At 41.5% G+C, this 16616-nt stretch overlaps 1 protein-coding gene across 2 annotated transcripts in view; it reads right to left on the bottom strand.

Annotated features, from left to right (window-relative positions):
• nt5c2b (5'-nucleotidase, cytosolic IIb) overlaps positions 1-16616 on the bottom strand; it is a 138133-nt gene that overhangs the window by 110316 nt on the left and 11201 nt on the right. For both annotated transcript variants that reach the window (XM_060898968.1, XM_060898969.1), the window contains exon 2: positions 1807-1940. In XM_060898968.1, the coding sequence (XP_060754951.1) occupies positions 1807-1940 (134 nt within the window). The remainder of the gene's footprint in view (positions 1-1806; positions 1941-16616) is intronic.

The following is a 16616-nucleotide window of genomic DNA, read 5'->3' as shown; positions in this document are numbered from 1 at the left end:
ATTAAAAAAATAGTCTTTGGCTGGCCTTTTTGCATATAGCATCAACATTTTCAGTGAAGTTCAACTTGTCATCAATGTCTCATCTCATCTCATTATCTCTAGCCGCTTTATATGTCTCTGCGAGCCTACCACACAGATTTAATACTTGTCATTTTTAGGGCATACCTAACATGTGTTTTCTTTCTCTCTCCCCCCCCAATCTGTCCCTCTGAGTTACATGTTGGTCCTGGGATTGAGACATAAGTTGAGGACCTGTACCGACTCGATTTTCACGGTACAGTACCGGTACGTAGGGCTGGGCGATTTTACGATTACGATGTTATTCACGATATAAAATCTCCACGATTAGAAATTAGACACGTACGATATGCCTACGATAAGCCTACGCCTTCCATAAAATTACTTCATCCGAAGTTTTGACAGACACGCGAATAGCCAATCATAACTAAACAGTACCGCACGTAACCAATCAGTTGGAAGAGAGCCACGTCAAGTTAGGTTGCGTGCACACACAAACACACACGTAGCAGCAACGCACAGCATGGCTGTGGTGAAGTTTGCAGGAGCGCGGCATTTCTCCAACAAAGCGTGAAACAAAGCGATTATAAAAATGAGCGAGAAGCCGACTGACCGGAGTTCTGAACAGGAAAGTCAGAGCACTGCCCTGGAGGACATCGTTGAAAAGAAGGGCCAGAGATCTTCGGTTGTGTGGAGGTATTTTGGATATTTAAAATCGGACATACAACAAAGTGTTACACAAAACCTTAAACACACTGACGTACAGGATTGCACTTTTTTTCTCCTTGCAGCATAAGGTTTACACGTCAATATGTCTTTTATGTTTATTTGAAAGCTGCTAGAATTTGCACAAATGATTAACAATGGTATATAGTTTTTATTTTTCAGTTTATTCATTTGAACAAAAAGAACAAAATAATGTGCATCCAGTTTGTTTTGGTTCTGTGAAACTTGAAGGCTTGTTAAGCTATTTTTGTTAATTAGGAAGGAACTACTAATTTGTAATGTTCATATTTTGAGCAGAAAATTAAAGAAAATACAAAAATGGTGATTTGATTTATATCGTGATATATATCGTTATCGAAAATTTTGAAAAAATATATCGTGATATAATTTTTTCTCATATCGCCCAGCCCTACCGGTACGCAGCCCTACCACTGACCTTAAGCAGTCAAATTGTGGAAATTGTTAACCGTTTAAAGTATTTAGGGGGCGGCACGGTGGTGTAGTGGTTAGCGCTGTCGCCTCACAGCAAGAAGGTCCGGGTTCGAGCCCCGTGGCCGGCGAGGGCCTTTCTGTACGGAGTTTGCATGTTCTCCCCGTGTCCGTGTGGGTTTCCTCCGGGTGCTCCGGTTTCCCCCACAGTCCAAAGACATGCAGGTTAGGTTAACTGGTGACTCTAAATTGACCGTAGGTGTGAATGTGAGTGTGAATGGTTGTCTGTGTCTATGTGTCAGCCCTGTGATGACCTGGCGACTTGTCCAGGGTGTACCCCGCCTTTCGCCCGTAGTCAGCTGGGATAGGCTCCAGCTTGCCTGCGACCCTGTAGAACAGGATAACGCGGCTAGAGATGATGAGATGAGATGAACATTCCCTATCTGTCATGACATCGTCAAAACATGTTTGAGAATCGTGATGCGATATTTTTGTTATATTGCCCACCCCGTGTACACTGCATTCAATTTCAATAACACTTATATGCGTAAATAGTATATAAACAGCCAAAAGTATACTCCAAATAATCAAGCATTTTACACCCCTTGTAAAAAGTCTGTCCATGATTCATACCTATGATATGCCTCACGTCTGTATTTCTTCATCGCCAAGCCATCCATGTTTGCTGGGAGGTCTGCGTAATGCTGAAGGCGGTCGCTCCATGACGTAGTCACCTTTATATCCATTAGGTATATAGGTATTTGAATCTGGGGGAAACAAAGAAAGGCAGATGTTCGTACTCATTGCTCATGGACAGAGAACGGGATTGAACAAGAAGGTCATTAACAACCAAGTTTAAAAGAAAAATCACTTTGAAGTCACTTCAGAGAATCCACAATCCCGTCATTTCACATTCCACCAGTGTTCTCTCTCTCTCGAGTTACGTGTCGATTTCCTGAGACACCTTTCTGCTCCTCAGACCTGCCTGATCCATCCTGATGCCCTACTTCTGGCTGGAGTCCTTGGACATTTACGGTTTTGCGATGACGGCTGAGGCGACAACCGCCATGATAACTTTCGGACTGCATTTGTCACGAACAGTTTTGCACTCAACAGTTGATAACGTCAACAAAATAGACTCCATGCTAAAACTATAATGAATTTCCTGCTTACGCAGTTGTACTTTATGACTGTATAGGACAGTTATAGAAGAGAATTATTTATAAATCACGCTCTCTATTATCCACTGTTTACAAAATACAGACGAGTCACGGAATACAGATTCACGGAAAATAAAAATAATACAAAGTACAGATCTTTTATTCATGGATATGTGATATTTTCCATAAAACGTCAATAGTAAATTAATAAACATAAAAATGCAGGTAAGATTTTAATTAATTATGAACATTTAATTGTTTTAGACTTCTTAATTTATCTGTGATACATCATCATCCGTACAAACGCCCGTGACCCATCCATAAATTACGAGCATCTGTGATTCATCCGTATTAAAATCTGTAACCACTCTGTATTTTCTATCCTTTATTATTATAATTTACCCGTGCCCATCTGCTCCCCAATCCCTACTTTCTACGTCAGTCTTTGGGTGAAATATGTAAACTTAACCCCCTTTTGGCAAAACATAGCATTTCAGAGTTGGGTTCTCTGTATATTATTATTAGATGTTCCACATCTCTGATCGAAAGACTCGTCTGCCGATTAGTGAGTACTGGCTCGACTTTATCCGGCGCTTCTACCTCCATTATGTAACTACCATCAGCAGATAACATCACCGTGGAAACAATCTTTCTGACGTCCGGGTCATTGTTCCGTAGACCCGTAGCAACGTCCGTAAACTTAACCATCCGTGATACATCATCTGTATGAAATCTGTAATACGTCCTGTAATATGTCCATGACCAATCCGTAAATTACTAGCAGTCGTGATGCAGCCGTATTAAAATCCGTAACCACTCCGTATTTTGTATCCTTTTTTATTATTATTTCCATAATCCGTAGTCCGTGACGTATCCGTGTTTTGTCAACCACCCAGATGAGGCCATCATTAAAAAATGTTCTGTTTCCGGTCCACCGGCCGGGTGAGTGCCGTTTGTGCGGTTGAATTTTTTTTTTTAACGCCGGTTTTTCGACTTTTTTTTCGGGTTCGTAAATCTAAAATCGAACTTGACATTTACGCATTCCGCGCAGAATATAGAATCGAATCAGCTCTGCGCATGCGCCGTGCATGGCAGCCACCATGAAGGAAGGAGATCCGGAGTTTTCAAACATTTGCTTAAGTGTGAAATCGCAAAATGGTATTCTAGCGAACAACAAAATAGTAAAGATTCAGAAAAACAAATCCAGTGATCATTTTAATAGTGTAATTTCATCCGAACTAGGCCTAACGCTCGATTTAGAACTACAAAAAGTCCATGTGTCGGACATTTTAAAGTGCTGATGACACGTTTTTGACATCTTTGGCGATGTTTTATAACATAAAAAGTAATTCCCGATGATCCATATATTAATTCACGAAGGCGCCTATTTTACAAGTTATGATAAAAAACGCGGCTATTTGGGCAAATTTGATGGGGCTGCAGCACCCAGGAGACGAAAGAGCAGGAGGAGCTATATGACGTCAGCGAAAGAACCTTCCTCCTAACTTACCAGTTTGTTGTTGATGCGACAGGTGTTCAGTTTGTCATTATTAGTATTTTTATTATAATACATTAGTTATTATGCCTTCGCGTTGTGTTGCCAGCTTTTGCTCCAAAACCCACAAGGATGGGGTAAGTTTATTCAAGTTTCCCAGAGATCCCGAGCTGCATGCGAAGTGGGTGAAGCAAGTCAGGCGCACTCGTGACAAGTGGGAGCCCTCACCAACATCCGTCCTGTGCTCTGAACACTTCGATTTGGATTGTTTTGACACCCTTCCCAGCTTAAAAGAATCTCTTGGGTGTTCAGTTCAGCACAAACGTGTGTTGCTACCATCAGCAGTGCCTACAGTATTCCGGAGGGGGTCTACTAGTAGCTATGCCGGATCCAGCAGTCGCCTGGGACAAGCCGACTCCTCCAAAGACAGTCCTCCTGTCAGAACATGTGTTGAGAAACGACATAAGATAAAAGGTACGTAGAGCTATACAGTGCTCCGACATGATGCTAAAAATAGTAACCATGCGGTCTGCGCGGCCATCTTGGAAGTGACTCGCTCCAGAGCGCTCACAGAGTACACATCATAGAGTACACATTCATGATAATCATAAATGTAATCATAAAGCCGGCGTGATATCAGTCATGTATTTGCTTGTGAAAGCTTGTGGCTTTCATGTAACTGCCACCTAGCAACGAGAGGCAAAGGGTAAAGAGGGTAGGCTATCATAGATTCTATTCGGAAGAGATCAACACATGATTGCTTAAAAATTAGTTATTTTAACAATTTGCATCTGTTTTGTGATTATCGTGACACTTGTGTGTTCTATAGAACTGTATGTCTTATCAGCACATCGAGGATCTTCCACCGGAGGCTTTAGCAAGTACTCGTAGCAACATTACACTTTACCCTTTGCCATGCGTTGTTAGGGAACGGTAGCAAGTACCCCGATGACCGACTTCAAGAATATGTAGAAAAAATTTAGAAATGATACTTTCCAAAAGTCATTTGAGCTTAGTGTATTGCATTTCCATTTATATTGTAGGTTCTTGCTGATGTTTTTGCGGAGTATGACGCAGCTGCTGAATCAGAAGCTGCAGAGTTTGTATGTACTAGTTGTGAACATTCACATTATTATCAATCTCATTTATTTAAAATCAGATAAAATCATGCCATCATGATCACTGCTTAAAGTACCAGTATTTAGTTGTTGAAGAGCTAGCACTAGAGAGTTCACCGGCGTTTTCATGCGCCATTTCCATTGAGTAGAACAGCCAGTGAACCGCAGCGTGTTCTTCCGCTGACGTCACAGCATGGCCGCGAGCCACGGACCCAGTTTTCTTGCGCTGTGCAATTAAAAGTTGGATATTCGCGTAACAACAGCTTCTTTTCACGTAATTATAACAGAAATCTAACATGTTTGCCATGTTGTATAGTTTATTTAAGAAATTGCATAGAATCATGTTCGTGTCATCAGCACTTTCAGTACCTTTGTAAAAGTTTTGCAAATGTTGCAGTCAGCATTTAAAATGCTAAAGTTTTTGTAAAAGTTTCAGTTGATTAAACTGTCATATTTTATTAAATGTGTCTGCTTTTGTAATAAAGTACTGAAAGAAAAAGCAAACAGCACTGTGATTTCTTATCCATCCATATATTAAAAAAAAAAAATCCCTCCCTCCTGACTGAAAATTTTTTTGCTCACCCGGTGGACAGGAAACGGATTTTTTTTTTAAGGACGGCCTGAGGACGGGTTCCCTTTTGAGCCTGGTTCCTCTCAAAGCTGCTTCGTCATGTTGTCTGAGGGAGTTTGTCCTTGCCACCGTCGCCACAGGCTTGATCATCAGGGATAAATTAGGTCATGTTTAAAACCTTTAATTTTCTGCAAAGCTGCTTTGCGATAACTGTTGTTAAAAGCGCTATACAAATAAACTTGACTTGACCTGACATTTAAAAGGTGATTGCATTACTGCTGAAAGAATGGATAATTGAGGACTGATCAATGTCTCTCATCTCATCTCATTATCTCTAGCTGCTTTATCCTGTTCTACAGGGTCGCAGGCAAGCTGGAGCCTATCCCAGCTGACTACGGGCGAAAGGCGGGGTACACCCTGGACAAGTCGCCAGGTCATCACAGGGCTGACACATAGACACAGACAACCATTCACACTCACATTCACACCTACGCTCAATTTAGAGTCACCAGTTAACCTAACCTGCATGTCTTTGGACTGTGGGGGAAACCGGAGCACCCGGAGGAAACCCACGCGGACACGGGGAGAACATGCAAACTCCACACAGAAAGGCCGTCACCGGCCACGGGGCTCGAACCCGGACCTTCTTGCTGTGAGGCGACAGCGCTAACCACTACACCACCGTGCCGCGACTGATCAATGTATTGATTTAAATTACTGAAATGCAGAGGTGGACACAGTACCCGACTTCATTACTTAAGTCAAAGTACAGATCCCACTGGTCAAATGTTACTCCGATACAAGTGAAAGTTGTCCAGTCAAATTTTTACTTAAGTTAAAGTACTGAAGTACTTGCTTTTAAAAATACTTAAGTATTAAAAGTACATTTTCTGTCAACGCATCGTTGTATTATTGACACAACAAAACCTAATGCCGTTACCAAAGACAGAAATGTGAATTCACAAAATGAACGCGTGCTGTGCCGTCATGGTGGTTTAACGTTAAGCTAGCTAGTCAGTGAAACTCCACCTGACATGCTAGCAAACTCTTTTCAAACTCGAAATCATATTGGGTCGCTAACGCTACTAGAAAAGAAAGATTTCTACATTGTTTACTTGGCAAGATTATGACTTCAGATAAGTTAACGTTATTCATGTTAGCGTAACTCTGTTTTTACATGCTAACTAACAGTGTCCAAGTTAACTAGCTACGTGTAAACGCTAGCTGTGGACAAGGCTACGGCAACTTGGCGGGTAAATCTATAGAAAGTCCTTTGACTAACCAGACTGCATAGCTATTGCAACGTTCTCGCTAGCTCTAAAAGCACAGACAACTTCCTTGCAAGCTTTCTCTTGGAATAAAACGTTTACATCCCTCAATATGCTTCCGCAGGTTGGACAGCGAGTTTTTGTAGGCCGTGACATGGTTCGTTTTCGGCAAAGCAAGCAAACATTTAAAACGAAACGAATCTTTATTCCTTCCAGAAAACTGAAACATGGGTTCTAGGTAAAGCCATGCGTGTGTGTTCATTCCTCAGAAGAACCGCCTCCTTCCATTCTGCCAGCAACTGATCGTGTTAAATAACGCTGCTGAGAAATCACTGATCTTGATTTTATACAGTCTATGGACGTGACGTGACCCTAGTGATTACTGATCGGCTGTCTCAGTGTCACCTGCAAAAAACCATCACGTTTTAGAAAAGAAAAGAAAAAAACATCCACTTTCAAAGCTGCTTCATAGTAACGAGTAACAAGGGCCTTGATAGAAATGTAGTGGAGTAAAGGCCTCTGCATGCTCTTGCGACAAGGCTTTCGCAGACAGCTTTTCGCAGACAGGTGTAATTTATCGTTGAGCGGGGAGTAATAGGCGTGCGCGATGTTATTCACCGGCACAACGCAAGGGGGCGCGAAGTCGCTAGGAGTAGTTGGTGGGTGTGGTTAGTGGAGTGTTTATCCTCTGGTTACTTATAATGACTAGAACTGGAGTCGTATAGATGTACGTACTTCCTCACTTCCTCGATCAACCGCTCTTCGTGCTGCTCCATCTTCGCTCGTGTTTTTAAAAATGCCGGTCGTGAAAACAAACCAAACCGGGAAAGTAGGGAAGCGGAAGTGCGTGTACAGCGGATGTAGAGTGGACCAATCAGAGCCCTCTTGTCTGCAACGCTGTCTGCGAGGCTTCTGCGGTGGTCACAATTTTTGAGAGGTGCGCGCAGAGCGTCTGCGAAGGTGGGGGGGCTACGCAGACGCTATCTGCGACACTGTCTGCGAGGACTGCGTTGTCAGCATAAATTGGCCTTGAAAAGTATGATATTTGTCTTTCAAATGGAGTGAAGTTACAAGTTTCCAAAAAAACATTTTTAAATACTCAAGTAAAGTACAGATACTCAAGAAGTGTACTTAAGTACAGTACTCAAGTAAATGTGCTTCGTTACTGTCCACCTCTGCTGAACTGGAAAATGTCAAGACTTGCACTTTTGAACCAGGCCTGGTCTGGTGTCTTTTTTTTTTTCTTCTTCTTCTGTCCAGTAAACTCAGCCAGACTGATTAGATTTCCACTCAATCTAATTCTTTTCAGGTGAAATCCCATTCAGACCACATCCAGTGGCGCAAATGGGTTCGCAAATTAATTTATCTCGGTCTGTATCCCCAAGCTACTTCATTATACGAGTCGAAAGCTGCAAACTGAAGTCATTATCTCGGTACAATACAGTACATAATCATCGGAAGGTAGGATGTCAGCAGGGGCCCCCATTTGAACCAAAGTCCACATTTCACGGGATGTTTCTTCATAAAACACTGACGCAAGATGACTGGACGGCACTGCAACAGCTAAGCACATCTCGAACCCTGTAATTTGTGAATGCTGACTTGTACAAACAGTACTCGAGGCCTAAGGGCTAAAGGACAGAGATTTTGCCGAGTATGTTTGTGAACTGAGGACATTGCAAGACAAGGCTGTTTGAATTGGACACCAAAGCCATAACATCGTTCCACTCGGCCAAGGGCGAACCTATTTGTTCGAGAAGAGCGGTCTTTCATTTGCTTCCAAATTTTAGACAAAACTGGAACAATGGAAAAAAACTAGGCTTCAACTGAACAGGCAGACAGCTTTTGTTGCTACAACAAAAAATAAATGGGCCAAAGGATGCCTGCTGGCAATGCTGTGCCGAGGAGTGGTACACTCTGAGAAAAGAAAGAGAGAGTTCTTCACATAGTTTCGGCTACTTACCTGCTTAAAAGTGTGCTTCGCTCGCAGGAAAAAAATAAATACTTATTAAAAAACTACAATCCTTCTTTGTCACTGAATGGTGGTGGTGGTGCACTCAAGCGTATACGTTTTGTACCTTCTGTGTGCATCTTTAAACCCGTGCGCATTTAAAGCTTTACTCTGAAAAGGTACATAATTACAGCCTAATCAAGCACTTTAAATCTCATCTCATCTCATTATCTCTAGCCGCTTTATCCTGTTCTACAGGGTCGCAGGCAAGCTGGAGCCTATCCCAGCTGACTACGGGCGAAAGGCGGGGTACACCCTGGACAAGTCGCCAGGTCATCACAGGGCTGAAGGCCTCTGCATGCTCTTGCGACAAGGCTTTCGCAGATAGCTTTTCGCAGACAGTTGTAATTTATTGTTGAGCGGGGAGTAATAGGCGTGCGCGATATTATTCGCCGGCACAACGCAAGGGGGCGCGAAGTCGCTAGGAGTAGTTGGTGGGTGTGGTTAGTGGAGTGTTTATCCTCCGGTTACTTATAATGACTAGAACTTTTTTTTTTATTTTTATAATGACTAGAACTGGAGTCGTATAGATGTCCGTACTTCCTCAATCAACCGCTCTTCATGCTGCTCCATCTTCGCTCGTGTTTTTAAAAATGCCGGTCGTGAAAACAAAACAAACCGGGAAAGTAGGGAAGCGTTAGTGCGTGTACAGCGGATGTAGAGTGGACCAATCAGAGCCCTCTTGTCTGCGAGGCTTCTGCGGTGGTCACAATTTTTGGGAGGTGCGCGCAGAGCATCTGCGAAGGTGGGGGGGCTACGCAGACACTATCTGCGACGCCGTCTGCGAGGACTGGCTTGTCAGCATAAATTGGCCTTGACACAGACAACCATTCACACTCACATTCACACCTACGGTCAATTTAGGCCCTGTCCACACGGCAACGGATTCAGGTGAATCTGATAAAATTGTTTATCGTTTCGGCCTGGTGTCCACACGGCACCGGCGTTTTGGGTGCCCCAAAACGAAATCTTTTGAGAACGGGTTCCAGAGTGAAAAAATCTGGCAACGGCGCCGTTGCGAAGTCATCTGGATGAGTAGAACGGATTTGTTTACGATGACGTCACAACCACATGACTGTCAGTGCTTCACGCCGGGTAGAAGTGTAACGAACTCGATGCGAGTTGTCAACAAATCCTATAACTAGTCCAAACACTGCAGAAGCAGTAACCAAAGCCGCGCACCGCCCGTGCGCTTTCCAAAAACAAAACCAATCCCGCCAGCAAAAATAGGAAAAAAAAAAAAAGGAGCGATCTCACCTCTTCAGATGTTGGTTTAAGTCCGACAATACATTCCTCAAAAAGGGCGTAGAAGAACAAAGTAATCCATCAACGTGTAGCATTCAATTTATTCCGGACCATTAAAGAATTCTGGAGGATCTCAGAATGTTGGTGTACCGGCTTCCATCTACCCCCATTCATTCCCCTCTCTCTCCATCTACCCCCATTCATTCCTCTTTCCACGTCTTTCATTTTACGCTACTGATTAATAATCAAAACTTTATGTGGCTAAAGCTACAGAAGAAGGGGTTTATGCGGATGCGTCTACTACTTCTATTGTTCTGGTGTCTCCAATGGGACCATCTTACAGCGCACCTAGAGGTGTGGCATGTGTATTGCATCGTTTTCAGCAAGCGTTCCGTTGCCATATGGACCTGAAATGCAACTGATCCGTTGCCCATGTGGACGCGATATTTAAAAAAAAAAATCTCGTTGCCGTTGTCGTGTGGATGTAGCCTTAGAGTCACCAGTTAACCTAACCTGCATGTCTTTGGACTGTGGGGGAAACCGGAGCACCTGGAGGAAACCCACGCGGACACGGGGAGAACATGCAAACTCCGCACAGAAAGGCCCTCGCCAGCCACGGGGCTCGAACCCGGACCTTCTTGCTGTGAGGCGACAGCGCTAACCACTACACCACCGTGCCGCCCCACTTTAAATCTTTTATTTTAAATGTACACAATCAATATTTCCAGCTGAAAATTACATACATGTAAATGAAAAGGTCCACCGAATAAGCAGAGGTACAATTTAGTACCCTTTTATTTTTCTTTTAATTATGAATCATCAAATTGTATTAAGTCTATGTTACTTATTGTGAATATTGGGTTATGATGTCTATGTCTTTCTATGTCATCTATTGTGAAGTTTGGTTCCATAAGTATGTTTGATATGTGGCTTTCTTTCTTTCTTTCTTTCTTTCTTTCTTTCTTTCTTTCTTTATTTTTTAAATGTATTATTGTGTTACTTTGAAATTGGAACTCTGAGTGGAAGCAAGCTCTTCTTAAAAGTACAAGTTAAGTTAACGTTGACCCGATGTATGTTTATGGCACCTGAAATCAGCGTCGGTGCCTGGGCTGTCCATTGTATTGTACTGTTGCAATTCAATAAAAGAAAGAATCATCAATGAGTCATGTCGGGAATACAGTATTTTCATCTGAAAGAGCACAAAATTAAACAGAATGAAGTAATACTTGCCAGTTGTTGGGGGTTTTTTTCTTATGCCTTTGTCTTTTTCTATTTATTAAAAGCACATGGTCTCCTGACTAGCAAAAAAAAAAAAAATTAGTATAAATATGCAGGTGATGATATAAAATTGTGCACGCTGATGGGTCGAGAAATTCGGAAAATTTCTCGATAATCACCTCGAGTGACTCGGCAAAATGGCGGCCGATCGCTTTGTCACCGTAAGTGAGGAAGAACTACAGGTTATGAAAGAAAATGCTGTTCCGAAAAGCACTAAAGATGCTACGAAGTTTGGTCTAAAACTATTCAAAGGTAAGGTGGGATTCATTGTGATTTATTTTATCCATTTCAAAACAAAGTATTTTGTGACTTGACGTAGATAAGTGACAAGTCCGCGTCACAACGTTATTACATTTGCATGCCGCTTTTGAAGTTTGAAAAATTATTTTTTAATACGATTTTTAAAAAAAAATAAATTAAAAAAAAAAAATCACTTGTGTATTTATACGAAAACAATTATCCAGCTCAGACTCGGTGAATATCGGTGAATCATAACTGAGACTTTGTTAGTGGTAAGCAAGCAGCTATTTGCCGATGCCGAAGGCAGTCTTGGTTATTATTCATCGATATTCACTGAGCCGGAGGCAAATAACTGTTAAATAGTAAAATACTTAAGGAAAAAAACAACAATGCAATACATCAACTAGAAGGGTACTTAGTACAGTGTATACCTCCGCCAAGCCACATATCAACGTGAAAATCAAATCACTCAAACTTAGAGATAACACTAAAGCTGTTCATCCAAATCCATTCACTACTTTGAGTTGCACTGTGAAAAAGCCAAAAAAAAAAAACGAGATCAACTGTGAGCTACTGCTCTCTTACATATCCCCCACCCGCTCTCGCTTATATCAGAATGCTAGCAATGGAAGGAATAGGACACTTATTATGAATGTTGACTTTAACAAATAATGAACCCTGAAACGAGTAAGTAAAGAGCCGTGTCTCTCCCCAGGAATTTCAAACAGCATCCTGGTAACAGCATTTTGCTTCTTGAAATAGCGTCAAAATCCATCCTATATGTTTTGTAAATACATTCAGTCTGTAAACAGGAAGTCGATGTGCGACAGACCTGAAAATGGTACACACGGTATAGAACCCCAAGCTGAAGCTCGCTACCAAATATCAAGCAGTTGTGATTCGTAGTTGCTGAGAAAAGTGTTACGAAAATTTTGTAAATCCACGCTATATGTTTCGTAAATGCATTCAGTCGGTAAACAGGAAGTCGATGTGCGACAGACCTGAAAACGGTACACACGGTATCGAACCCCAAGCTGAAGCTCAGTGCCAAATATCAAGCAGTTGTGATTTGTAGTTGCTGAGAAAAATATGATGAAAATTTTGTAAATCCACACTGTTTCGTAAATACATTCAGTCGGTAAACAGGAAGTCAATGTGCGACAGACCTCAAAACGGTATACACGGTATCGAACCCCAAACTGAAGCTTGCTACCAAATATCAAGCAGTTGTGATTTGTAGTTGCTGAGAAAAATATTATGAAAATTTTGTAAATCCACACTGTGTTTCATAAATACATTCAGTCGGTAAACAGGAAGTTGATTTGCGACAGACCTGAAAATGGTATACACGGTATCGAACCCCAAGCTGAAGCTCGGTACCAAATATCAAGCAGTTGTGATTTATAGTTGCTGAGAAAAATATGATGAAAATTTTGTAAATCCACACTATATGTTTCGTAAATACATTCAGTCGGTAACCAGGAAGTTGATTTGCGACAGACCAGAAAACAGTACACATGGTATAGAACCCCAAGCTGAAGTTTGGTACCAAGTGGCTATGATTTGTGGTTGCTGAGGAAAAAAAAAAAAAAAGGTGTTTCAGATGGATGGAAATACAGACAGACAGACAGACAGAGGTAAACCAGTAAACCCCTCCTCCTTCGGAGCGGGCGTATAAAAAGTGGATTTGTGTCAAAATCTAATCAGTTATTCCTTGTCCCATGGATCACTTTTCATCCAAATTTCATCAAAATCCTTTCAGTACTTTGAGTTACAATGGGAACTGAGGAGAAAACGTACAAAACTTTGAGGTAATAAACAAACCATTCGACTATTTGTTAATAATAATAAAAAATAATTAATAAATAACTTTGCCTATACTTAGATCACTGGGAATGAAAAAGAATGTAATACGCAGTTCTAGAAACTTATGACATCAGATTAGGACAAATTTGTTGACACACAAGAACCAAGTGGAAAAATCCAAGTCTTAAAGTGCCATTCCACCATTGGATGTATTCTTTGGCATAAAATACAATATATTTTATGACAACATGACTAGACAGAGAAATCTTTTAGCTTCAAAATGATATATCAAACATAATTTTTTGACAACAAGTATATTAATTTTGCAACCAAAGTCACCTACCCTTTTAATTTCCGCGCGGTAGTGAAACGTGATGTCATCGGCAGGTTCCCCTTCTTGTGTACCACCTCATGTGTGACGTGGCACAGATTATCAGCAATGGCGGATAGAACGCGACTGTCAGCTTCGGAAAAGAAGCGAAGGAAAATAGCAAGCGATGCCCAAAGGAGACGGTCGATGGTGAATATCGGCACAGCAATCGACAAGTGGAAATCGCGTTCTATCCACCATTGCTGATAATCTGTGCCACGTTACATGTGACGTGGTACACAAGAAGGGGAACCTGCTGATGACGTCACGTTTCACTACCGCGCGGAAATTAAAAGGGTAGGTGACTTTGGTCGCAAAATTAATATACTTGTCGTTGTCAAAAAATTATGTTTGATATATCATTTTGAAGCTAAAAGATTTCTCTGTCTACTCATATTGTCATAAAATATATTGTATTTTATGCCAAAGAATACATCCAATGGTGGAATGGCACTTTAATCATGATTTATCAGAGAAATGAACAAAAGTCATTCCAGATTCACCTGGAAAAACAACTAGAAAGGAGATTAGATTATAAAGAGGGTTTTTTTCTTTAAGTTTGGGCACCCCAATGCATTTGAGTTCTCAGGTAACTTTTCCCAAGGTTCCAGACCTTAATTAGCTTATTGAGCTGTGGCTTGTTCAAATACTTCATTAGGAAAGGTCAGACGATGCAGATTTCAAAGCTGCATAAATTCTCTGACTCCTCAAACTTGTCCCTAAAATCAACAGCCATGGGCTCCTCTAAGCAACTCCCTCACATTCTGAAAAATAAAATAACTGATGCTCACAAAGCAGGAGAAGGCTACAAGAAAGTGCTTTCAGTTAACTGTTTCCTCAGATTGTAATGTTACTAAGAAATGGCAGTTAACAGAAACAGTGGAGATCAAGGTGAGGTCTGGAAGATGAAGAAAACTTCCTGAAAGAACTGCTCGTTGGATTGCTAGAAAGGCAAATAAAAACCCTGTTTGACTGCAAAAGACCTTCAGAAAGATTTAGCAGACCCTGGAGTGGTGGTGCACTGTTCTACTATGCAGCAACACCTGAACAAATACAACCCGGATTCCAAAAAAGTTGGGACAAAGTACAAATTGTAAATAAAAATGGAATGCAATGATGTGGAAGTTTCAAAATTCCATATTTTATTCAGAATAGAACATAGATGACATATCAAATGTTTAAACTGAGAAAATGTATCATTTAAAGAGAAAAATTAGGTGATTTTAAATTTCATGACAACAACACATCTCAAAAAAGTTGGGCCAAGGCCATGTTTCCCACTGTGAGACATCCCCTTTTCTCTTTACAACAGTCTGTAAACGTCTGGGGACTGAGGAGACAAGTTGCTCAAGTTTAGGGATAGGGATGTTAACCCATTCTTGTCTAATGTAGGATTCTAGTTGCTCAACTGTCTTAGGTCTTTTTTGTCGTATCTTCCGTTTTATGATGCGCCAAATGTTTTCTACGGGTGAAAGATCTGGACTGCAGGCTGGCCAGTTCAGTACCCGGACCCTTCTTCTACGCAGCCATGATGCTGTAATTGATGCAATATGTGGTTTGGCATTGTCATGTTGGAAAATGCAAGGTCTTCCCTGAAAGAGACGTCGTCTGGATGGGAGCATATGTTGCTCTAGAACCTGGATATACCTTTCAGCATTGATGGTGTCTTTCCAGATGTGTAAGCTGCCCATGCCACACGCACTAATGCAACCCCATACCATCAGAGATACAGGCTTCTGAACTGAGCGCTGATAACAACTTGGGTCGTCCTTCTCCTCTTTAGTCCGAATGACACGGCGTCCCTGATTTCCATAAAGAACTTCAAATTTTGATTCGTCTGACCACAGAACAGTTTTCCACTTTGCCACAGTCCATTTTAAATGAGCCTTGGCCCAGAGAAGACGTCTGCGCTTCTGGATCATGTTTAGATACGGCTTCTTCTTTGAACTATAGAGTTTTAGCTGGCAATGGCGGATGGCATGGTGAATTGTGTTCACAGATAATGTTCTCTGGAAATATTCCTGAGCCCATTTTGTGATTTCCAATACAGAAGCATGCCTGTATGTGATGCAGTGCCGTCTAAGGGCCCGAAGATCACGGGCACCCAGTATGGTTTTCCGGCCTTGACCCTTACGCACAGAGATTCTTCCAGATTCTCTGAATCTTTTGATGATATTATGCACTGTAGATGATGATATGTTCAAACTCTTTGCAATTTTACACTGTCGAACTCCTTTCTGATATTGCTCCACTATTTGTCGGCGCAGAATTAGGGGGATTGGTGATCCTCTTCCCATCTTTACTTCTGAGAGCCGCTGCCACTCCAAGATGCTCTTTTTATACCCAGTCATGTTAATGACCTATTGCCAATTGACCTAATGAGTCGCAATTTGGTCCTCCAGCTGTTCCTTTTTTGTACCTTTAACTTTTCCAGCCTCTTATTGCCCCTGTCCCAACTTTTTTGAGATGTGTTGCTGTCATGAAATTTCAAATGAGCCAATATTTGGCATGAAATTTCAAAATGTCTCACTTTCGACATTTGATATGTTGTCTATGTTCTATTGTGAATACAATGTCAGTTTTTGAGATTGGTAAATTATTGCATTCCATTTTTATTTACAATTTGTACTTTGTCCCAACTTTTTTGGAATCGGGGTTGTATGACCTTCATGGGAGAGTCATCAGAAGAAAACCGTTCCTGCGTCCTCGCCACAAAATTCAGCGTCTGAAGTTTGCAAATGAACATCTAAATAAGCCTGATGCATTTTGGAAACAAGTCCTGTGGACTGATGAAATCAAAATAGAATTTTTGGCCACAATGTGCAAAAGTATGTTTGGAGAAAAAAGGGTGCCAAACTCCAGGAAAAGAACACCTCTCCAA

The sequence above is a fragment of the Neoarius graeffei genome, chromosome 18 (assembly GCF_027579695.1).
Source record: "Neoarius graeffei isolate fNeoGra1 chromosome 18, fNeoGra1.pri, whole genome shotgun sequence".
In the NCBI taxonomy this organism is placed as follows: Eukaryota; Metazoa; Chordata; class Actinopteri; order Siluriformes; family Ariidae; genus Neoarius; species Neoarius graeffei.
The sequence above is the reverse complement of the archived record's forward strand: the minus strand, read 5'-3'. Positions and strand labels throughout refer to the sequence as shown.